This window comes from Amblyomma mixtum, chromosome 7 (assembly GCF_055824585.1).
Source record: "Amblyomma mixtum isolate Tamu chromosome 7, ASM5582458v1, whole genome shotgun sequence".
NCBI classification, from domain to species: Eukaryota; Metazoa; Arthropoda; class Arachnida; order Ixodida; family Ixodidae; genus Amblyomma; species Amblyomma mixtum.
In genome coordinates, this window is record NC_143018.1 from 87,256,345 (window position 1) to 87,279,859 (window position 23,515).

General features: G+C 49.0%; 1 protein-coding gene across 1 annotated transcript; it reads right to left on the minus strand.

Annotated features, from left to right (window-relative positions):
* Positions 1–1,549: 1,549 nt before the first annotated feature.
* On the minus strand, positions 1,550–21,753 carry LOC149336728 (sodium-dependent proline transporter-like). Its single transcript, XM_089554222.1, has 7 exons — positions 21,636–21,753; positions 16,245–16,411; positions 8,399–8,499; positions 4,926–5,047; positions 3,711–3,823; positions 1,935–2,063; positions 1,550–1,705 (listed from the first exon to the last, which is right to left on the minus strand). The coding sequence occupies exons 1-7, from the start codon at positions 21,751–21,753 to the stop codon at positions 1,550–1,552; spliced, it is 906 nt and encodes a 301-aa protein (XP_089410348.1).
* Positions 21,754–23,515: the final 1,762 nt, after the last annotated feature.

The following is a 23,515-nucleotide window of genomic DNA, read 5'->3' on the forward strand; positions in this document are numbered from 1 at the left end:
AAAACAGATCAAGGAGACTCGAATGGCGGAAAGTACACGTCTAGAAAGCCAGACGTACCGTTGACGGACAAGTGACGTGGATTTTAAAAGAACGGTTTAATAAATGCGAAAGAAAAGGATTTTATTTTCGCAGCAGTGTCCCATACATCACTTCCGACATGCTCCTCCTAAGCCCTACCTCGTGTCACTCTTTTGTGGGCATAGAACTTGTTTGTCGAATGGATGCCCCTGAAGTTCCGGTCGGAAGTTTTAAGTTTAGAGACTTCTAAATTGAACAAGACAGCCTGAAAATATTTTACGTGGCAATTTCTACGTTCCAGATGTATGCTGCAGATTCACAGTCTTTCTAATGAGCTTATATAGAGCTCGTGGGCACTGTCTTCAGCGAGGCAGCATCCTCAGTACTTGCGTTACTGATTGAACTCTATCAGCATAGCGACATGGATGGCTAGTGACCGCTACTCGCCGTGAAGGAAATCGGCAGCACGCTGCTCCAGGCGGCGCGCAGGCACAGGTTGGGCGTTCCACCCATGATCATCTGGGCGTCCAGAAGCATGCGACGGATGCCTGCACGTGATGGACCTCCAGTGTAGCAGCTGGTATAAACGGCATGGTTAGCAGCTGACCTGTCCCGCCATATGTTTATACTGTTAAGCATTTTGCCCTAACATTACCCTACCTTGAATCCACATTCTGTTCTCTAAGCTGTGGAGACAAAGGAAATCGTGTTGCAGACAGAATGCTACACCTAGATATGCACGGATGCCAGTAAGCATCTCAATTGCCACATGAAAACGAACACCTCCGTCTGTTTCGAAACAGACATGATTTAGTTTTTCTGTCTGAATCTGAAAGCCCCGTCCTCACACCCGGAAGTTTTATGCGCCGACTGCAAGATGCGTCGGTTGAACTGTCTTCGACTGAGTGAAACGGCGTGCTTACGGGGAGGCAATGAAGGCTTTGTTGGGAGCGCGCAAGAAGTACTCGGCTCCGGCGGATATCCTCGACAGAGAGCAGGCCACCACGCTCAGACGACTACAAACAGACACCTACCCAAGCAGAGCCATGTATCACAAAATGTGGCCGAACAGATACGCGAAAGAGTGCGTGTGGTGTGGGGGCTACGCCACAACGTACCACGCCACCTGGGGCTGCGAAAAAAGCCCTTTACTACCAAAGGTAAATAGCCCTAGTCTAGAGCAGTGGGAGGCCCTCCTGGCTGACTCCGACCCGAGCACTCAGCTTATGCTGGTGACGAGGGCCAAGGCAGCGGCGGAGGCCAACGGTATCCTGGACTAGGGAAGACCGACCACTGTAGCTCCACATCTATCTATCCCCATCCCCCTACTCCCTAACTCTTCCTTTTGAAAAAAAAAAATAATAATAATAAATGTTTTTACTACTACTACTACAACGCCAAATACTTTGTACTTCGACAATCTTGCGTACAAGAGAGTGCACAGGCGGCAAATTTTATATACGGCGCCTATACCGGTGCACCCGTTCCCTTACTTCGAAGCTTCCATGGGAAGGCTCTATTTGGATTGCTTTAGGCAAAGAAGACGCTTTTGTTCTGATTGCTGCCACTCGAGATCCCACGCGTACCGTAGACACGGGTGAAGACCAGCACCTCGATCAGGTTGAGGATCAGGTAGAGCGACCCCTTGAAGTTGTAGTCCAGCAGATCGGCCAGGTAAGGCCCAGCCTGCAAAAAAAAAAAAAAACAATAGAAAGAGAGATAGAGAGACAACGGCTCGAAGCCATACTCCGCTAACGAATTGGAGAGCAGTGGCTTGCATGGGCTGGTTTACAGATGCACGGCTATGCAATATGCCGTGACCCGCTATCTCCCTCTCTCCCGAGTCTGCGCTGCACATGGACGTTCCTCAACAGGCTGCGTTAGGAAAATCTCGGGAGAAAGAGAGGGAGCTCACCCCTGTGCAGAGAGGCATGCTGAGCGCGTAGAGGAGCAGGCACAGCGCCGCCCTGAACACCACTGTCCGCTCAGCGACCGCAGGGAAGTCGACCATCAGGACTTCCAGCACCACCTCCTGCATGATTATCTGCACCGGTGGTGGTCCGAAAATAAGACAATGAAAACACTGAAGAGATACATTATCTTTCCTTTGTTCTGCTAACCAACATAGCGATGGGCAAGATCACACCCAGCATTTCTGCATGGACAAACGCATTTTTGAGCGGGAAACCTTTTATGAATGCAACTTTTTTCATATAATGTAAGACTTCACTGTAACAGCCAATATATCCGCAGATTACCCGACGGCAGTCTTGCATTTCTTTTTCTATTCACGTGTTTGCTATAGTCAAGAGCGTTCCATATTGGTTTTCTATGGCAGTCTTAACCGTTCGATGCTATCGATGGAAACATAAGCTGAACCCTCTTGGTTAGCCTCCACATTTCTGCCCCATAGGTAAGTACTGGTAAGATATAGCAGCGGTTTTCCATGGCAGTGTTAACTATTCAATGCCACCGATGAAAACACTGTAAAAGAAAGATTTCGCTACATATCCGAATAATGGACCATTATCTTTAATATTTTCATAACAGTGTCTTACAATTTTCCAATTTTCAAAATTCTTGCCCGAGAAAGCTGGACATGAGATAGGGGACATGAAACACGGTTATATTCTAAAGTATTTCAGAGGACGCCATGGCAGTTAGTTAAGTGCTGCCCCATGGCGTGCCCTGATCATTTATGTCACTGGCGCTGACTCACGCGCCCGTCTCGACGTTTACAGCGTCCATTCACATACAAAATGGATCGAGTCGTCTAATGCGCCCAGGTGCCGATAAATCTCTGCTCACGCCTCAAAAATACATTGGGCCTTTCCATTATAGCCAAGCCCCATTCACTTGTTCTGCCACCTGCTGTCTTTCTCTTAAAACCCTTCCGCTTTCTGTCCGATTCCGCTTATTCTTTTCCAGCAGTGTCTGTGATGTACAGTCTTAGGCCGAAGGCTTTTCGCTTTAGCCGCACAACAGAGCCTTTACAGCGCTATTAAAGACCGAATGACCTTGAAAAAGTTAGCAGAAGGTTTCTTCTTGCGGTAGAGATAAGCTTCCTGCTGGAATTGTGCTTTGAATGATCCGCTACACGGAGCATTCTAGGGTCATTCATTTCGCTGCAGCTGAACGCTGTGGCCTTAAGACTTTTGACCAAGACTGTACCTTCGGTTATTCTCTGGGCAGTGTCTGTAATCCATTGGTTTTATTAACAGGTAACCTTCACAACATTTTTCTCTCTCTCTCTCTCCTGCTTGACCCCTTATTCAAAAGTCGAGGTTCAGGCATCCAACCCATGGTACACAGTTACCTCGTGTATCAATTCTTCCGTAACGCACTACACTTAAGAAATTCACGGCCGCACCAAACAACAGTAGGAATTGTCGGCGGCATCGCAACAGATTTTATGTCCAGCCAGTTGTCTGCAAAATATTGTCCTCAGGCAAAATAATTTCACTGTATTAAACACAGCATGCAACTGTCCGTGTATTTCGTAATAGGCCTCATCCACGCAGCTTCTATCGGTAGTGCGGCCGTAAATATTGCCAGAAGGCCATTTAAGCGTCTAAGCCTACTCGGCATCTCTCCTTCCACTTAATGCCGTTAGTCTGAGGGCTAGCTCCTAGCTGCAGATGCGTACTACTTGCTTAAAGCATCCAGGTGTGCGCACTGGAGAGCGGCTCACCAGGTCGCAGATGCCCATGCAGAACATGAGGCTGAAGTAGAGCAGGGAGAAGGATCGCTCGGGCTCCAGGAAGAGAAGCGCCTGCACCACGGACACGAAGTGAGCGTCCTTGGCTGCGAACAGGGTAAAGCGAAGGGCCGTTGAGGTTTCCGGCTAAACAGCTGCAGTTGGTTATTGGAGGAAGCCTCTCGCCTCATGGGAAGGCGAGGGGCTTAACGGGACTATGAGAACAAAATTTCCCGGACTTTGCGCTATCATTCACCGCGACGAAGAATCGATGGCTACGTCCGCATCGAAAGCGACAGAAGACCGCTTGCTCATAGGCCTGCCTTGATCACGCGACTACCACGTGACGGCAGAATCGCTCTAGGCAGCGTCCGTCCAACATGCCCCTAACGACTCTAGGCCTGAGGTTGGCTGAAAGAACCGTAAGCATTCGGACAAGCTAATCAGGCACGGTTTGCGACGACTGCCGCAATAGGAAACGACTCGTATGAACGCGCCGTTTCTCCGTCCGCTAGTGAGACGTAGCTTGGAGTTTACGGATGCGAATTACTACCATGGCGGCGACTACGGTCATGTCGCTTGCAACAGGGTATGTACCGAGTGTGATAATTTCTCTAACATTTCTTCTCACTCTGCGCGGCGAAGAAGTGACTCTGACACGGAACCAGTGAAAGGCCCGCACGAGCTGCAGGCTCACCTGTATTGAGCGTCCATACAGGACACTTTGTCCAGCATGTGGACGTCGAATGAACGGACTTTTACGCCCGGAAATGACGCTGCTAGCTGTGGAAAGTGCCGTAGTGGTGGACTCCGGAATAGTATCGGCAAAGTGAAATTATTTAACGTGAACAGAAATATCGGTACACGCGCTTTTTACTTCGATACGAAACAGACGGCTTCGGCATCGCAGTGAGTCGGAATGGAAACGTGCCTGGCCAAAGACAACTTTGACCAGGTGCGCCAGAGAGCCAAGGTATAAACGGGGCGGAGCGTGGTCGACCGCCACGTTATACTATCTCTGTACATGGGACCTATTTAGTCCTGGGAGAGGGGAAATCATGGCAACCTAGTTAGGGTACTCGACGGCTTTTACTTTCATGTGACCACGTAGGTAACACGCAGTTTGCAGTTCCCGTTGCAGGAGACGGCAGTAGCGGACAGATACATAAAGCTCAACGGGAAACAGCTCAGACAACCGGCCACACTCACGCTCAAAGTAGGCGTCCAGCTCGGTGTCCGTCCTCTCCGATACGAGGAAGAGCAGCAGGAAGACCATGGCGGTCGACATGAGCGTCGTGGCGAAGTTGGTCCACGCCAGGATGGGTGTCACGCTGCGAGAGAAAACGTGCACTCAGTCTCCCCCCCCTTTCCGAATGAATGGAAGACAGTGAAAGCACCCTCCCCTAGATTACCGCACTGAATCTCCGTAGCAGCCGCAAACGGTTCGCGTGTGACACCTGGGGACTTCGTGACGGAGAAAGAAATCGCTGGCACATGTTAAGACAGGCGGACGAATATAGTTACTGCGAGCAGGGAGCAACCTGCCTTCAGTGCCAGCTAATTAGCGTTTTGCAGGAGGACAGTACAGGCTTGCAAAACCAATGCCGTGCTAAAACAAACGATTATCAACGTTGTGCAGAGTACATGTGTTCTAACATGTATCAATTTGTAACAGGTTGTTCTAGCTTTCCAAGAAGAATTCCAGATATTAACTCCAACTTAACCAGGACGATCTATCAACGCGTCGCGAACGATTTCACTGCACATTCATCTTAATCATACGCCCATAGATAAAAGATGCCCAGGCTTAGCTTGGTTAAGCCAAGAATGCGTTGCATATTGCGCGGTCTTTTTGCGCGAGGTATTGCTTGGCGGCACTCCATTTTCTCAGCAGCTTTCCCTCCGTGACGTATGGATGGATGGATGGATGGATGGATAAGAGCGCCCCCTTTGAAACGGGGCGGTGGCAACCGCCACCATGCTCAGGCGTCTTTTTTTATTTTTTTTTCACGTGGTTTGGTGACGTCACGTCACCAAACTACGTGATGTCACGTCACGTGGTTTGGTGGCTGCCCGGCCGCGCCCAAGGGCTGAACTGAGTAATTGCAATATGCTACGCATGGATGGATGTATGGATGTACCGCCAGAACTAACCTATTTAAATACTCTTTCTTCCCCCGCACCATAACTGAATGGAATGCTTTACCTTTAACAACACTATGTGACATTGACTCCATTGAAGAAATAGGAGATTGACGCCATCTAACTTATTTGCTTTGTGTTACGAATTTTCTTTCAGTGTTTTATTTTTGTATATTCATTTTGCACTGTATTGCCCCTCCTGCTAGGGCCCAGAAGGGCCTGCAGTATTCTGTAAATAAATAAAATAAATAAATAAAAATAAATATTTGGACCACCTAACTTCGCGTCCAAGTGGCACGATCACCACCTAGAAATTAATGAAAATTTTGCACGCATGTCTGAGTACAAGTATTTTTATGCGTAGCATATTGCAATCACTCAGTTCAGCCCTTGGGCGCGGCCGGGCAGCCACCAAACCACGTGACGTCACCAAACCACTTAAAAATAGAAAAAAAAACAAAAACAAAACAAAAAAAAAGAACGGCTGAGCATGGTGGCGGTTGCCACCGCCCCGTTTCAAAGGGGGCGCTCCTATCCATCCATCCATCCATCCATCCGTCCGTCCGTCCCGTCCGTCCGTCCGTCCGTCCGTCCGTCCGTCCGTCCGTCCGTCCGTCCGTCCGTCCGTCCGTCCGTCCGTCCGTCCCATCCGTCCGTCCGTCCCATCCGTCCGTCCGTCCCATCCGTCCGTCCGTCCCGTCCGTCCGTCCCGTCCGTCCCATCCGTCCGTCCGTCCCGTCCGTCCGTCCGTCCCGTCCGTCCGTCCGTCCCGTCCGTCCGTCCGTCCGTCCGTCCCGTCCGTCCGTCCGTCCGTCCCGTCCGTCCGTCCGTCCGTCCGTCCCGTCCGTCCGTCCGTCCCGTCCGTCCGTCCGTCCCGTCCGTCCGTCCGTCCGTCCGTCCCGTCCGTCCCGTCCGTCCCGTCCGTCCGTCCGTCCGTCCGTCCCGTCCGTCCGTCCGTCCCGTCCGTCCGTCCGTCCCGTCCGTCCGTCCGTCCGTCCGTCCGTCCCGTCCGTCCGTCCCGTCCGTCCGTCCCGTCCGTCCGTCCCGTCCGTCCGTCCCGTCCGTCCGTCCCGTCCGTCCGTCCGTCCGTCCGTCCGTCCCGTCCGTCCGTCCCGTCCGTCCCGTCCGTCCGTCCCGTCCGTCCCGTCCGTCCGTCCGTCCGTCCGTCCGTCCGTCCGTCCGTCCATCCATCCATCCATCCATCCATCCATCCATCCATCCATCCATCCATCCATCCATCCATCCATCCATCCATCCATCCATCCATCCATCCATCCATCCATCCATCCATCCATCCATCCATCCATCCATCCATCCATCCATCCATCCATCCATCCATCCATCCATACGTCACGGAGGAAAAGCTGCTGAGAAAATCGAGTGCCGCCAAGCAATACCTCGCGCAAAAAGACCGCGCAATATGCAATGCATTCTTGGCTTAACCAAGCTAAGCCTGGGCATCTTTTTTTTCCTCAGGCTATCAGCCGGTGGAATCTGCGGTGTCCCGACGTCATAGAAGCTGGAGATGATGCGAGGTAATCTGATGTACAGAGGTCAGCAGACCTCTCTGGAGCGCTGGAGTTATGTGCTGCGGGATAGAGAATGTGAAAACTTACAGCAGCTGCTTTGTTGCGGGCGCTGCGCTTGTGCTTTTGGCGTTCATGTAGTCACGTGGCAGCACTTGAGCGCGAGGATTACCTGTGAAATTACCTACCTGCTTCGAAATTTCGCGTCTTTTGCTCCGCTCATCCCCCGTCAAGCGCTCCAGACAAGATTGCTGACGCCTGTAGTCACAGTTTTTATAACTGTCTACCTTTCTTGCGTGTATCTACATTCTTTAAACTGTAAATTGAGGGGTTTGACATCCCGAAGCGAAACATACACTCTAAACAGAAGGGAGTAAAAAGGGAGTAAGCTGTCCTCTAGCGCTCACCCTTTATAAAAGAGAATGCGCTATAGGACAGCGTACTCCCCTCTGCTCACATATCGGCGTATTCGTGCTTACTATGCAGGCTGTAAGGCTCGGCGTAGTGGAGGGTTCCGGATTAGTTTAGACAACCTGAGATTCCTTAACATGCGCTGCTGACATCGCACGGTACACGGGCGTCTTTGTATTTCGCGTGCACAGAAATACGACCCCCGCGGCCGGGATCGAACGGGCGGGCTTTGTATAAACGCTTCAGTTGTTATTGCCGTGACATTGTGTTTCCAATGCATGTTGTTTTGGTGACCTATGGTTTCTTCTATCGTAAAGCTTGACGCAATTAAGTACTTCTTTGCTGCTCTGTTTGATCCTAAGTGGTCATTTAACAGAACCAATCAACCTCAAGGCTCATATTCACCTTTTTCTTTCGACGTTCAAAGTGGTATGTGCTGGTTGGACATATGCGAAAGGCCGGCCTTACATCTTCGGTCAGGTATACCGTCAACAACTTTCAGTGCGAATGATATTGCACAAATGCCCATTGCACAGAGATGGTTAAGATACAAGTCCGAGCGTAATAGCAATGCGTTCATCCCGTGTGAACGAAAGCGCCCACCAGCGGACGTCGCCGAAGAACTTGTTCCAGCCGGCCAGGCGCAGGAAAGACCGGGAGCAGCCCACGCTGTACAGGCTCCGCTCTGTGGCCAGCTTCCACGACTGCGGCGGATTGTGTAGCCATTATAAGACTAAACACAGGCGGCTGTACACCCCTTACGTACAACACTACCGCAGTGTTGCGCGTTAAGGCTACATAAACCATGAATACCTTTTGTACGTTTGTTGCGCCAGCAGAGGCGTCTACAGCGTGTGAGTGTACAGTGAGCTGCTACACCATAGTCCCTAAACACTACTTAGAGGAGACCCGCGCTGTTTAAATAAAGAGATGTCAGATTCACTAGTCTCGTTCCCCAACCCCTACCAATCCAAACTCATATCTTTTTTCGCTCCCTGCCCTTCTTGTGGTAGAATCCCCCGGTGTTGCGCTCCCGAGTGCTTTTCTTCTGCCTTTACTATATGTACAGGTGAATAGCAACCTTTGCCTCCCGATTCTTGGCCGATCCCCCAGTGTGGGTATGTGCCATCTTTTCAAAGGCTAACAACAACAACATACGGACAAATTTGAAACCTCAAGGGGATGATATCGGATAGCACGAGCCAACGACCGACCATCCGGTAAACTCAAGTTTTTACTTTGCCTCAACTGGCGCACGTAGAACAAAATGTCGACTAATGACGCTGCCAAAAGCGCTTGCGAGTGCTCTGCCCGAAACCGGAACAGCGCGCACTATAACAAAGAGCACACGTCGCTGAGGCACCTGCAGGTCCAGCAGCTGGGCGGGATCGAAGCTGGAGAGCTGCTTCCAGAGGTCCTCCTTGAAGCCCTCGCCGACCACCTTGGCGCACACGAACCACACGAGGAAGACGCGCACCACGACCAGCGTGTACGTGACCTGCACACCGTGGCCCAACCGCTTAATCGGCAACACCGTCTATGCAGTGTTTTATATCGTGACGGTCATCATCAACCCACTTTAATTCAATGCAGTACAACAGCCTTTTCTAGCGACCTACAATGAACCTTGTCTGACGCCACCTACAACCATCCTGCATCCGAGAACTTCCTGATCTCATCTGGCCCCCCGAGTCTCTATCACCCCCTGCGACGCTTGCCTTTTTCTGGAATCCATCCCGTTACTCTAAAGGACTGCTGGTTGACTGTGCCATATTACATGCCCTGCGCATGCCAATTTCTTCTTCTCCGTGTGCCATTAAGTCACGTTTGTTCTCTGACTTATATAGCTCCTTCCATGTCTTCTCACTCCTATTACTTACCTCAGCAGCGTCGACCACAATTTTTTTCCAAAAACTTTCTTTACCCTCTTAATTTCTATCCCATATGTTAGTAGCGGTGTTCTTCAAGGCTGCAGCAGAAACTGCCGTGTTTTACCGTGGTCGATGGATGGGGATATGTGTTGCGCGTTAGGATTAAAAGCCATAGGGTTCGCCATCTCTCATAGGTACATGCAGCACGCACCGCCCGGGAGAGCGCGATGTGCAGGCAGGATACGGCGAAGGCGATGGTCCAGGTGGCCGCGTGCGCCAGGGCGACGTCGGTGTTCACGTGCACCCCGTCCAGACGGCCGTCCAGGCGAAGGACGATGTCTCTGCACGAGCGGCAGACAGCGGCCTATTGAGCACGTGGCAGTTCAGAGGCCACTTTGGTCCGCTGGGCAGAGCGCACTCGCCGAATCAGTGCCGAGACAGAAACGGATATTAAGGCGAAAGCCTCTACTGCCTCATAGTTGTCGACAGAAGGTTGTCAGCAGAGGTGTCGCGCTTTTTCTAAGTCAGACCAGAAAAAAAAATCTTTGTGCACGATGGGATTCGAACCACCATCCTTCCGTTCCGCAGCCGAGCGCGCTAATGGCTACGCTACTTCCTGGCTACGCTACTTCCTGCCAACGCATATGTATAGTTCTCCTTGTCTAGGACGCTGAAGAGTGCTTGCAGAAAGTCGTCGATTCAGACGGATACCTCCCAAACGCCTTCCAGTGTCTCCAGCATTTAAGATTCATAAACAACTGTGTACTTAATTAACATCTTAACCACACATCATCGACACAAGTAGCAACACTTTTTTTTTCTTTATTAGACACAAGTAGCAACACCGCGCTGAAGGCATTCGCCTCACCGCACTTTAGGTACACAAAGTGCCCCTCTGAACTTTATTTTTCTTTTCTGATTAAAGAGTAAAGTCAGACGACTGGTTGGTGCTTTTAATTCACTGACTGCGACGTATTACTAGCGCTCAAAAAACACAGAAAGGACAGCAAGCGTCTGCCCTGTGTGTTTCTGCTCGCTGTCCTTTTTGTGTTGTTGTTTCAGAGCCAGTAATATGTCGTAGTCAGTGAATTCCTTATCTGACGATTGCCCTCACACCGGAGGGCCAATGCTCTGCTAATGTGTTGAAACTTCATTTCCTGTTGTGAACGATTCGTCGAGCGCGGTCACGAGGTTAAATACAACGTGCATTCGACGATGCCCTCCATGTTTCTGGTTTTGCTGGGCCCTACGGCGACTACTGGAGCGCATCAGGTTCGGTTGCTCATTTTTCTTCACGCGCAATAAAGGCAGCTTGGAGTGGCTTGTGTTTCGCGGAGGGGTCTAGTTCTACAAAAACGCAATTGACTTCGACTCAAGGTCGTTGACTGAAATGCGCTTAATGGGCCCAATATGACAGTACTGGAGTGGTGCCGTAGCCCCACAGAAGCTGTAGGTTACTTGTTTCTGTTGACTGTGGCTCTTAGGCTGTGTCATGGTTTTGGTTTATGGTTTATGGGGTTTAACGTACCGAAGCGACTCAGACTGTAAGAGACGCCGTAGTGGAGGGCTCCGGAAATTTCGACCACCTAGGGGTTCTTTAACGTGCACTGACATCGCACAGTACATGTGCCTCTAGAATTTCTCCTCCATCGAAATTTAACCGCCGCGGCAGGGATCGAACCCGTGTCTTTCGGGTCAGCAGCCGAGCACCATAAGCACTGAGCCACCGCGGCGGCGCCATTCAATACGTGCAGTCAAGTGGTCTCTAGCTCTGCCAATATTTGATCCGTCGTAACTGGTTATTTTTGTTGAGCGCCCTAAGGTCTGCGATTACAAAGTGTTCGATATTCAATGCTTCTTCTCGCGTCGTGATGTAATTTCGGGTTTTGATGACGGCTGCAATGGTTGTTCCGAGCCACTGTCAAGACCGTCATTGGCACCTCTCCAGATCACGTCGTAGAGCTCGATGCTGGGTTTCATCGTTATCGATGTGATCTTTGTGCGACGCATTGCTGTCGTAGGGTTTGAGCGCTCATGCATTGTCGTCGGTCGAGCATCTTTTCAGAAAACAGCACAGCCTCCGAAAGTTGCTTTTCTCAACTTTTCCAGCAGCGATTGGGAGACCTGCACACGGCTTTCTGGGTAGCTGCGAAATGGCGGTGCAAAATATGGGCTCGACAGCGATCGTGAGCGACACGGAAGAGCTGGCATGCGTTCTGCTGTGCGCAGGTACAGTCTTCTGCCCCCTCCCGTGCTCGCTGACCAAGTCGTGGCCGCAGAGCATCGGTGGAAAATTCTTGCACGGTCACCTCACTGCTCGGAAAGGCGCGTGGTGTCACGTGGTTCACCGCAGTGAAAATACAGTGGACCGCGCAGTTCAAGAGTCTTCCAGAGGCCGTCTTTTCATAGTGTAGGGTGTCGCACATGAGGTGGGTGGCGGTGACTACACATATACGTTCTTGCGCGGCAGAGTTGTTGAGACGAATGCTTGTCGCCTCTCATCGGTGATCCGGGCCGGTTACAGAGTCAAGAACTCATAGCGGGAACATTTGAGCGCGTGGTTCTGTGGCTGGTGCAGCAGGCGCACTGTGGCACTCCCTGAACCCTGTCACATTATATGGTTGTGCGGATGAAGACGGCGAAGAAAGTGGCGGTCAGAAACGTTAGCTCGGCCGCTATGGTATTTTTCGTATTCTTCAAAGTGTGAGCGTACGGGAAAATCGGGTGTGCAGTTGTGTGCGCTGTTCTGGCCACTCCATCATCACCCAACCCCTAAACTTGTCCACATCATAAGAGATTCCAGGGAGGCCTGTTGTGCTTTCTTTGATACCTCTGTTAGCCCGTAAACTAGTACTTAACTCGATGCATTTGTCTCTAATTCCTCACGGTCCTGCAGGACTGCCTGGGCGCGCCTGTGTTCTGGCATTACTGGGAACGGGAGCATTTAATTACTGACCAAAGGCTCTTCTGTTGGGGTCATGACTGTTACGACAACTCTATTCTCTATTCCCACTTTGCCACCAGTCTACCCGTGATGCACCTCAACCCGTAACCAGCAGTTCCGGCAGTGTTGCTAAGGCCGTTTGGAAGTGGTGAAGGCCTTAGTGCTTTCATTTTTTCCCGAAGGTATGTTTCGCGAGTCACGACGTAAAGGCGGACGAACGGAACCTTCAGAAGGTGGTTTCAAGCCGGAAATGGATATCTTCATGGTCACACCTGATGTTATGACAATGGCAGGGATTGTCGTGCAGTGGTCGCAAAAGTGATTTTTTGCTTTGGCGAAGCGTCTGAGCCCGAACTTTGCCATGCGTGTTCAAGGAAACGCCAGCAGCTGACGTGGCATTCCTCAGGAATACAACCAGCACAGCAAAGCTTCAAACCTAAATTCTTCCGTTGAACAGCTAACAAGACGCACAGCAAAGCTTCAAAACTAAATGCTTCCGTTGAACAGCTAATGAAAGAAGAAAGTAGTGCGTCTCGTCTCGTAACTTCTTGTTCTAGCCGATCTCAACAGGATGCAACCTAAGCTTTCTTGACAATTCTGAGGCTCACCCTTTCCCTTAGTTGGCCAAACTAGCCTTACATACAAAATAATGGCGCTTCCTTCTCCTTCTGCGCTACTATGATCTTAACTATTCAGAAACTAGCCGAAATTTTACTTTGCTGAACAACCATAAATATATTTGAGCCGCCGCGGTGGCTCAGTGGCTATGGTGCTCGGCTGCTGACCCAAAAGACGCGGGTTCGATCCCGGTCGCGGCGGCTAGAATTTCTTTGGAGGAGAAATTCTGGAGGCCCGTGTACTGTGCGATGTCAGTGCACGTTAAAGAACCCCAGGTGGTCGAAATTTCCGGAGCCCTTCACTACGGCGTCTCTCATAGCCTTAGTCGCTTTGGGACGTTAAACCCCACGAAACCAAACCATAAATATATTTGACCACATATCTGGTTGACGTCAGACTAAAATTTGACTTTAGGGGGAGTGGGAGCTGTTTTAAACAGGCAGGTTAGGCGTTGGGCCAGGGTGTGGTATGGTTTTGTATTTGCTTCTTTGCTTCGTGATTGTACTGAACTTTCAGAGATGTCGTTCCCAGAGAAATGAATCAGTCAGAAGTCGACGCTGTTTCGTTTATTATTCATCGGGCTGTACCCTTGCCACTTAGGGTGTACTTTTGAATTACAATCTATCGAAAACCTGCAACTTGATAAACCAATTTAAAACTCTGAAATAGATACTACTAATAGGAGAGTCCTGTAGTGCTACAGAGAGTCCTGTAGTGCAAAATAGTGTTTTGATACGAGTAGCAGGGAATGCTTTTCGAACGACAGTCTTCGACATGCGGGACAACATCGGTAAAATCAAACGCAGGTGGGTGCCGAGCTCTCGAGCTGGTCGTGGTGCGGTGACGTCACGAACACATGGAAACTTCTTGTAGGCATACACAGTGCAGTGTTATCAGAGAAGTACAAAACTGGTCCCGCACCGGTGGTAGTGCTCGACAGCGCTGAGCGTGGATGGGGTGCAGTTGCGTGGGAACTGGTGCCTGGGCACCAGCACCACGCGGTCGTCGAGCACCACGGGCACAACCGGCTGACGGTCGCGCTCCATGCGGCCCTCGAAGCGCAGTGCCAGGGAACGGTGCACCTGATGGCACGGGCGAGGCTGCGAAACGCGTGATCATATCTTTATATGTTCTGCGGCAACGTACATCATCATCATCAACCTGACTACTCCCGCTGCAGGGCAGAGGCCTCTCCCATGTCTCTCCAACTAACCCTGTCCTTTGCCAGTTACGGCCACCGTATCCCAGCAAACTTCTTAATCTCATCCGCCCGCCTAACTTTCTGCCGCCCTCTGCTACGCTTGCCTTCTCTTGGAATCCACTCCGTTGCCCTTAAGCACCAGCGGTTATCTTGCCTTCTCATTACATGTCCTGCCCACGACAAAGCAAAGCTCTTTGATGATACCAGTTGAGAAGCTTCTTTGAACCACAAGTATACAAACCCGACACTCCGATTCGTCCTGAAATTCGCAGGCCAGTTGACTGTACAGACTGCACACGTAGACTTGGTGGGGATAGAAAAAATTGCTGAGCTTGACTGGTGACGGAAAATTAGGCAGAGCACTTAAGACTACTTACGTGCTGTGAATGCGAAACCTTGCACGCGGGGTGTTCGGCTGCGGTGATGGCGTACTACTCTAATGAAGATGATATGTTTGCGCCGCCTAAATTAAAGTTGATTAAGACAACGATACCCAAACCCAGCGCGAGTGACTGGCAGTTCAGCGCGCAGGGTGATGTGCAGCGTTGATGGCGCAGTGCACTAACGAAATGACCAGCGAAGCTGATATTTTTGCGCCGGCACGAATTCGCAGCCCACATCGGCAGAAACTTTGTATTTTCTCTCTTTCCTGGTGATGTAGGTGCTGCCGATGACGCTGGTATTCAGATTGTCTGGCGTGGACAACTATGACAACGCCGGATTTTCCTCCTCATGAGCCATACAATGCCTTCGCGTTATTAGCGAGCTGATGGGCTAACCTGCCGAAAATGACTGCAACTCACGCTCTTATTTCATGTCCGGAGTCAGAGTATCATAACTGGTTGGATTAATGACCTCTGCACCTGAAGGCTGTGGCAGACCTGAAGGTAAGTGGTGCTGTGACGCCACTCGGCAAAGGCTCGGCGCAAGTGCGCATGCACGCGCCGAAAAATTCGCGTAGGTCGCCACTCTCGTATAGGAGGGAGACATTGCAGCCTTAGCCACCGCGTTTCAGAGCACTACATTCCACATCGAGCTTTTTCTCTCCACACGTCCCGCCCGGCAGATGGAACCTCCTCAAACTGCAGTCAGGACACAGAGTACAAAAGCGATGCTAACGCGAGAACGTAGTGGCCAGCAGATAGAGGGCATCTGTTTCGGTTGAGGTGTTCAGTATCGTGATCATGTGTCCAGACGCGATTAAGTGACCACTTTGTACATGCAGCCCGTGCCTCTCGACTAGTTTAAGCGTTGTCATTGAGTGCGACATGCGTTCGTGAGACGCCGCCAGACGCTACGAAAAACCTCTCGGACGGTTTGTGCGCGTTTGTCTAGGGGTCAAGGAAAGGCACGGCCCCTGTCTTAGAGTGCGCGGACACCTGGAACATGAAGGAACGGGTTAAGAAAGAGGTGAGAGGTTTAAAAAAAGTTGACGCGTGCTATCGCTTAGTTTATCGACTTACGCAGCATATTCCATTTCATTTATTTACTACCAGGACTGATCGGAGTTGCAGGGACTAGTGGGTGATTAACAACAAATACATGTAGAGCAGGAAGAATAGTGAGGACGATTATATACACCAGACTTGAAGGCGCTGGGAGCGGTGATGGACACGATGGAGGTAGGAAGGTGGTTCGAGTCCAGGCTATCCTAAGGGTAGTGACCGTTTTGGTCACGTGACAATTAATCCGCAAAATAGAATGCAGCTTCTCTATACCTCGTCTAACATCTCTGCAGTGAGGTCTGAAAAAGCAGCGCTGAACTTATCTCACAGTGCAGTTCCGTAAGCCACCCACACCGTGCAACATACGCACCCCAATGGCTTCGAGGACGTAGCAGGCGCTGGCGTTCGCTCCTCCGCAGGTGGACCAGGGTAGGGGATCCAGGCTGCTGCCCAGCAGGTACAGCGTGGCGTAGGACATGCTCAGGGCGTCGCTCACCGAGGTCGCCACGTGGAAGTAGGCCATCGTGTAGCTCAGACCTGCGAGTGCACGGCGCACGGTGAAGAGCACGCACGTTGATTTAACACAGCCCCCCCCCCCCAAAAAAAAAAAAAAAAAAATTCGAGCACTCATATAGGGGCCTTCTGTTTAATTGTCTTGGCTTGCTTTGGCTGCCCGCTCTGGAGTCACTGGACATGCTCTCAGGCGGGAAAAACCACGTTGAAGACGAGTAGACGAGTGTGACGGGCATGGTAGAGGAAGGCAGCGAGCAATACGTGGCAACCACATGGTACCCCTGGAAGCAATCAGCGCTTTCCTGTCTATGGTGTACAGAGGAGTCCTTTACACGTTACAGAAAAGACCTACAGATTAAAGTTACTTCTTCACCTGCAAAGTACCTGATTTCAGTGGTCAATTACAGACAAGAAAAGGTAAAATAATTACAGAGAAGTAATCGTAATTCTCTATCCATCTTTTATTATCAGGATGAGCAAGTCTGGTTCGCTTGATATATAGCCTGTTGGAGTACATACGTTAGCTATTTCACCTTCAATCGTTCTTAAAAGTTTTCGTCTTTATTTTTTTTTCACGTTTCCTTGTGAACACATAAGCTGTGACACTGAAGAGTATCTGAATGCACGCGCTGGTGGGAAGTATGGTGCTTTAAGATGCGAAGAACTTGCTCACCACCCCGAAGTTGCACAAAGCGCCGCACTTCGCTCACTGAAATCGTGGTGAAATGCTAAAGGTGTAGCTTGGAACGCATGGATATATTCATCTGGCTTGCGTTTTCCGTGTTCCTGCAGCTTGTGACGAAGCAAACTTGCGAAAATATTAAATTTAAGCACAGGCTCAGTAAGCCCGTGCTTAATAAGCCCGTGCCGGGGTTGCTGAGGGAGCACTTAAAACCAAAAACAAAAGAGAGTCCCTCAAGAAAAATTGGAAGTGCAGCTCATGCAAGCCAGGTGGGTCAAAAGAAAACTGTGCTGAGTCTCCGGTCTCGCTGGAAACAGACATACATGCAGTACTTCTAGACATAAATGGCAAACTGAACTCTCTCCTTTGTCTACCAGGCAAAGTCGATTCGATTGAGAATTCCATTGAGTTGCTCTCAGCGGAGTTCGACAACTTTGCTACACGTCTTGATGCTCAAGAAAAAGAAACGAAGCAGTTGAAAGATAGGGTAAGCACCTTGGAAAACAAATGTGATTCAAATGAAGTGGCAGAACTAAAAGCTGAACTGAATGACCTTGAGTGGCGAAGCCGGAGGCTGAACCTGGAGTTTCATGGCATTTCTCAAACGGATAACGAAATTCTTCTCGACAAAGTAAATGAAATTGGTGCAACACTGAGTCTGGAACCCCTCGTCACACACGACGTCACAGCAATCCACAGGCTGCCGTCGAAACGCGACAAAATACCTGGTGTCATCGTTCGTTTTGCCCGTCAGGAATTAAGGGATAAATGGTTTGCCAAGAAACGTGCCTTGAGTGACGAGAATAGTGACCAGTACATCCTGGAAAACCTGACAAAGCACGCTCGTAATCTTCTCTTTGTCACAAAGAACTGGGCTAAGGAGCACGGTTATGCGTTTGTTTGGCACGCAAACGGCAGGATCCTTATCAGTAAGAAGCAAGGTGATTCAGTCGTGGTTGTCCGATCTGAAGCGGACCTCGCTCAGCTGTCTTAAGCTTTTTACACATTATGCAGTGCCACGAGCTTCTCCTACCGCACGAAGTTAAGAGCAGCTTAGCAATAGAAAACAGCTTTTCAGCTTTACACCTAAATATTCGCTCGATAAGAAACAAGGCTGACCACTTGCCCTATCTCTTAGCACACCTTCAACATAGCTTTGATGTGCTGTTGTTCACAGAAACGTGGGCGGTGCATGAAATTGATTTCATAAACCTTCCTGATTATTCTCTTTTCTATTTGAACCGAAGCACGCGTGGTGGCGGTGTAGCCATTTACGTGAAAAGCGGTCTCAAAGCAGACCTGCTACCCGAGTTTTCTGTTATGAAGGATGATTTTGAGATACTTACAGTCAAAATTGCTGACAGTATTGTCTCAGTGGTATATAGGCCCCCGTCAGGTTGCACTGATGCCTTTATTGAGTTTTTTGATGCCTTTCTTGACTTTTGCTCTCGGGAAAAATCTACGCTGATTGGTGGGGACTTTAATCTTAACATTGAAGATAATAGTTGTAACAGCAGTGCCTTTTTAGAAGCTGTCTGGTCGAATGGATTTTTGAATTTAATAACCACACCTACCAGATTTACAGCTACTTCTTCGAGTACACTTGATCTTTTGATCGTTGACATCGCTTCGCATGTGAATTGTGCTGGAACTATAGTTTCGGATATTAGTGATCACTGCGCTGTATTTGCTTCTGTTGTTGCCCAAACCCCTGCTGTCAATTGTGAACATAACGTCTTTACTTACCAGTGCATTAATGAAGAATCCCTTAACCGTTTTAGGCTGTCAATACTTTCTGAAGACTGGAGCTCGATTTTCAATTACTCTCAGCCGGACGAATGCTATGAGTACTTTCTTAATAAATTAAAAGTGCACTACACACGCTGCTTTCCATGGAAGACAAAAACTAAAAAATCTAAGATCCGAAAACCATGGGTAACCCCCCTTCACATGAAAATGATGAACCGCAAAAGTAAGCTTTTCAAGCGTTTTATGCTCACTAAGGATCCTGCTGATTTAGTTTCATTCAAAAAATATCGTAATAATCTAACAAGTGAGCTAAGGCGCGCTAAGCAAGCTTACCAGCAGCGCTTAGTTAGTAATAACAAGCACAATCCCCGACAGCTATGGAAAGTTTTGAATGAAGCTTTTGTCCACAAAAAACATAACAAAACACTAGGTGAACTATTTGTCGAAAATGAGCTTTTATCCGGGGCCTCCCTTGCACAGAAATTTAACTCTTTCTTTACTGCCTTTAAGCCAACCGGAGATGTAAAACCTGCCACTAGTACAATTAGCAATATGCCTAATGAATCACTGGTCTTTTATCAAACGGATTCGGAAGAAGTGTTCTCAGTATTAATGAATCTGAAATCAACACGCTGTGTGGATTATGATGGGCTGCAAATAAAACCGCTGAAGTTTGTTGCAGACCTAATAGCCCCGTATCTAGCTTTCATTTTTAATCAGTCCCTTTCATGCTCTATTTTCCCTAATGAAATGAAAAATGCCAAAGTAACAGTTATCTTTAAAGGAGGTAATAAAGCCGTATTAACCAACTACCGCCCGATTTCCGTACTTCCGGTTTTTTCGAAGGTATATGAAAAGATTATTCTAAAAAGAATGGATAGCTTTTTTACTAAACACAGCTTGCTAACAGATTCACAGTTTGGGTTTCGAAAAGGACGCTCTACCGAATCTGCTCTCCTCTCACAAAAAGAATTTATCTTGCAAAATTTTGAACGCAAATGTCTAACTCTCGGTATCTTTGTTGATTTCAGTAAGGCTTTTGACTTTCTTAACCACACTATTTTGCTTGCTAAACTAGAAATGTATGGTGTTCGAGGAATGTGTCTCCATCTTCTACGGTCATACCTCACTGATCGAAAACAGGCTGTTTTCTGTGATGGACATGGATCCGCTCTTCAGGCTATAAACTGTGGCGTGCCTCAGGGCAGCCTTTTAGGTCCTTTTCTCTTTAACGTATACATAAATGATCTCGTAAACAATGACAGTAACGTTAAATTCATTCTGTACGCAGATGACACCAGTATTTTCTTAACGGGCTCCTCAACAGATCATTTATTAAATCGCGGTAATGCTGTTCTTAAAACTTTGCATGCGTGGTCCGTTCAAAATGGGTTGTCTATTAATACCAATAAATCTAAAGCTGTTTTCTTCAGGCCTAAAAACGTCAAAATTAACTTAAACGATGATCTTCAACTTGGGAATTATAAAATAGAAATCGTGGACACCTTCAAATCACTCGGTGTAATTTTTGACGCCTGTATGAGCTGGACCGCACACGCAACACATCTTCGCAAGAAATTAGCTCCTTCCGTTGGTTTTCTTGCTCGGTACCGCACTGAATTTCCTCCCTGTATAAAACGAATGATTTATCATGCCCTATTCCAATCACACATTAACTATTGCCACATAGTTTGGGCTACCACATCCAAAACAAATCTACATAAAATTCTAATTCTCCAAAAGAAAGCTATCAGGATTATCGAAGGTGCCAGTTTTACTGCCCATACGGCTGAATTGTTTATTAAGTATGAAGTAATTCGTGTAAATATTTTTCTTGAGTACCGCCTATTATACTATCTCAAATTTTCTTCACCATCAATATGTAATTTTTTGCTTAATATCGCAATGTTAAAGCCCATAGAAAAGTATGTTCAAACCCGATCAACTGCAAAATGGAAACTTCCACGCACTAGAACTAATTATGGTAAACAAGCACTTAATTTTCTTATACCTAATGTTCTAAACAGCTACGAATCTAACCAGCTTAGCATGTATAACCTCCGGCCACATGATTTAAAAGTGTACTTTGTAAATAATATTCCATAACTTCTTATCATATATTGTAGTTTGTGTATGTATCGGTGTCCTTTTCCCATTTGTCATCAACCCAGCAGTGTGTGTAACTTTCAAATGCATCTTGTTCAGTTTTAATTGTTTTTTTCTAGTTTCAAACTACATCTCTGTGTAGCAATCCGTTCAATTGTAAATATTAATTCTTTCTATAGTGTGCTCGTATGCGACCTGCCACCGTTGTATGAATGTGTTTATCTTATTTATTATGTTGTAATGGCTCTTAGATGAGCCACAGGCATTTTCAAGCTATTTTCTTTAGCTTTTGGCCTGTGGCTCATTCTAAAGAATGTGCATATTTTTGAAATAAAGTTTGGAAAAATTTGTAATTTGTAATTTGTAATATTGAGCTTTCCGCAAGTTTGCCTCATCCCAAAGCGCAGGAGCACAGTAAAAGCGGCCGTCGCGCACGCCAGCTAATGATTTGGCAGGCTGCACAAGCGTGGGAAAAAGGCGCACAGATCCGCTTGCACATTGCCTGGAATAAATGGCATTACTGCTTTCTGCGAACAACACATCCCTGTCCTGACGGTATCGCGTATGTTTTGAGGATGCAAGCGAAATGCAACGCAAACTTCTGAAAAGCACTGGACTTCAACTGCCGCAATATTCAGATCCTATTTTACACATTTCCTCTGTCTCAGAAACGTGCGGATAGATTTTGTACCGCATTTCGAAGCCACCTACCAATGAACGCGGGGGAGCATTCCAGGGCCCCCCGGTTTCCGCAGTGGCGGAACTGGCCCAAGATAGCTTCCATGTGCAGCATGGGAACGACCAGCACGCTCATCACGACCGCGTACATCGCCAGGAACGAGCCTGCAGCGGGGCGATACCCACTAGGTCAGGGTGTTCTCTAGGGATTCCTCGTCTTGCTATAGGTGCGGGTTCCCAGAGCGAAGCGCGTGCGCACACCTCTGCCCCGCTTGTAGATGGCGTACGGGAACCAGTTGAGGTTCGTCAGGCCCGCCGTGCAGAGGCAGGCCGAGGCGTAGAAGTGGAGGCGGCTGCGCCAGTAGTAGGGCGGCCTCGGTGGCCGCTCGGACATCGGAGGGCTCTCGGGTCACGATGTTGCTAGAAATTGCGAACAGCGTGAGGGTAAATCCTAGGAAACACGGAGTCTAGTGCAGGAGCAGCCACGAATGGAAGTGCGCCGGCTTCTTCGTCGTCTTCTTCTGCGGAGATTCTAACCGCCTCTGCACCCCGTGCCTTTCGTTGCACGAGCTTCTTTGTTCGAAGCGCATCACCATCATCATTATCCTCATCAGCCTGACTACGCCCACTGCAGAGCAAAGGCCTCTCCCATGTCTCTCCAATTAACCCTGTCCTTCGCCACTTGCGGCCACTGTATCCCGCAAACTTATTTAGAGCACTCGGTGCTAAGCTCCTAACCGTTCTCTCGGTCTCCGACTACGTAAAGCCAAGCTGCAGACTTGACAGCGCTCATCCGTTCGCTCGAATGGTGGTCGTGTGTGTCGAGGCCAGTATAGGCATAGTAGGCTGACTATGAGGAGCTATAAGGAGACGACTGATTCCTACGAGTGATGGACAAATGCCTTTATTTGGACACTAGGACAGTCGCATACATGACATACATAGCCCTGCCCTACAGAGCCGATGAGGGTGGTCCCCTAGCGACCTCTGCATTTCCCCTCCTCGAGGAACTCTTGGCACTAATCCACAGACTAGCGTCTTGGCGCTACCACTGCATGCAGGGCCACTACGTGCCATGTATGCACTAGTATCACCACTTGGGTGAGGACAGCCCTCCTCGGCTTGGTGTGTGGCTGGAGATGCCGCGGGTGTGACGGCCACTAGATCCCTGCGGTTGAGTTGCAGACGACCTTTATTGCAAGCCTCCACAATGTAGGAACGGGGACATAGACCGTGACTGAGCACTGTAGCAGGACATTTGTCTGAGCGCACCCGTATCCTGTCTCTTGGAAACTCTGATGTTGCATGCCTACGACTGTTGTCTCGGTCCTGCTGTACCTTGTAGGCCTTGCTCCTCTTTGTCACCCGATCATGGGATGGCCGTCTGGGTTGCATCCTGTCTTGAGCTCTTGGGAGGCGAGTCCTCAACCGACGCCCAAACAATAACCGAGCTGGACTGTACCTCGAAACCCCTCTGACACTGTGACATGTTAGGAACGGCAACTGACGAAAAATTATATAAAGAAATTTTCAGAAAAAAAAATTCGACGAATTATTAACGGACTCTCCCGGTTGCAGTGACATAGCTGTGGAGAAACTCGCACACTGGCTTAGCGCATGCCCTTTGAGGCTTCCATCGAAGGAGACGACGTCTGGAATCGAAAGTGATAGCCCTATGCAAGCGAGGGGAATATCCAAATAACTTCTTTTATAGGGAGCAGACCGCCGGAAAGTAAAGATATAGTGATCTAGAGATTCAGTTTCACTACATGACACGCATAGGTTTGGCGGCGTTACCCATGAATGCTATCAATGAAGGTTTAGGAGGAGAATTCTGCACCGCAAGGTCATCATGCATATCCTGCATTGACGTGAGCTGAATGAACGAACACTCCATGTGAATGGTAAATGCT

Excerpts from the sequence above, each read along its gene's own strand:
- LOC149336728 (XM_089554222.1), bottom strand. The coding sequence starts at position 21,753 with ATGTACGCGGTCGTGATGAGCGTGCTGGTCGTTCCCATGCTGCACATG. Across the intron at positions 8,500-16,244 it reads ACGTCCTCGAAGCCATTGGG|TCGTGGAAGCTGGCCACAGA; the intron begins GTGCGTATGTTG and ends AATCCGCCGCAG. Across the intron at positions 5,048-8,398 it reads TTCTTCGGCGACGTCCGCTG|CGTGACACCCATCCTGGCGT; the intron begins GTGGGCGCTTTC and ends TTTCTCTCGCAG.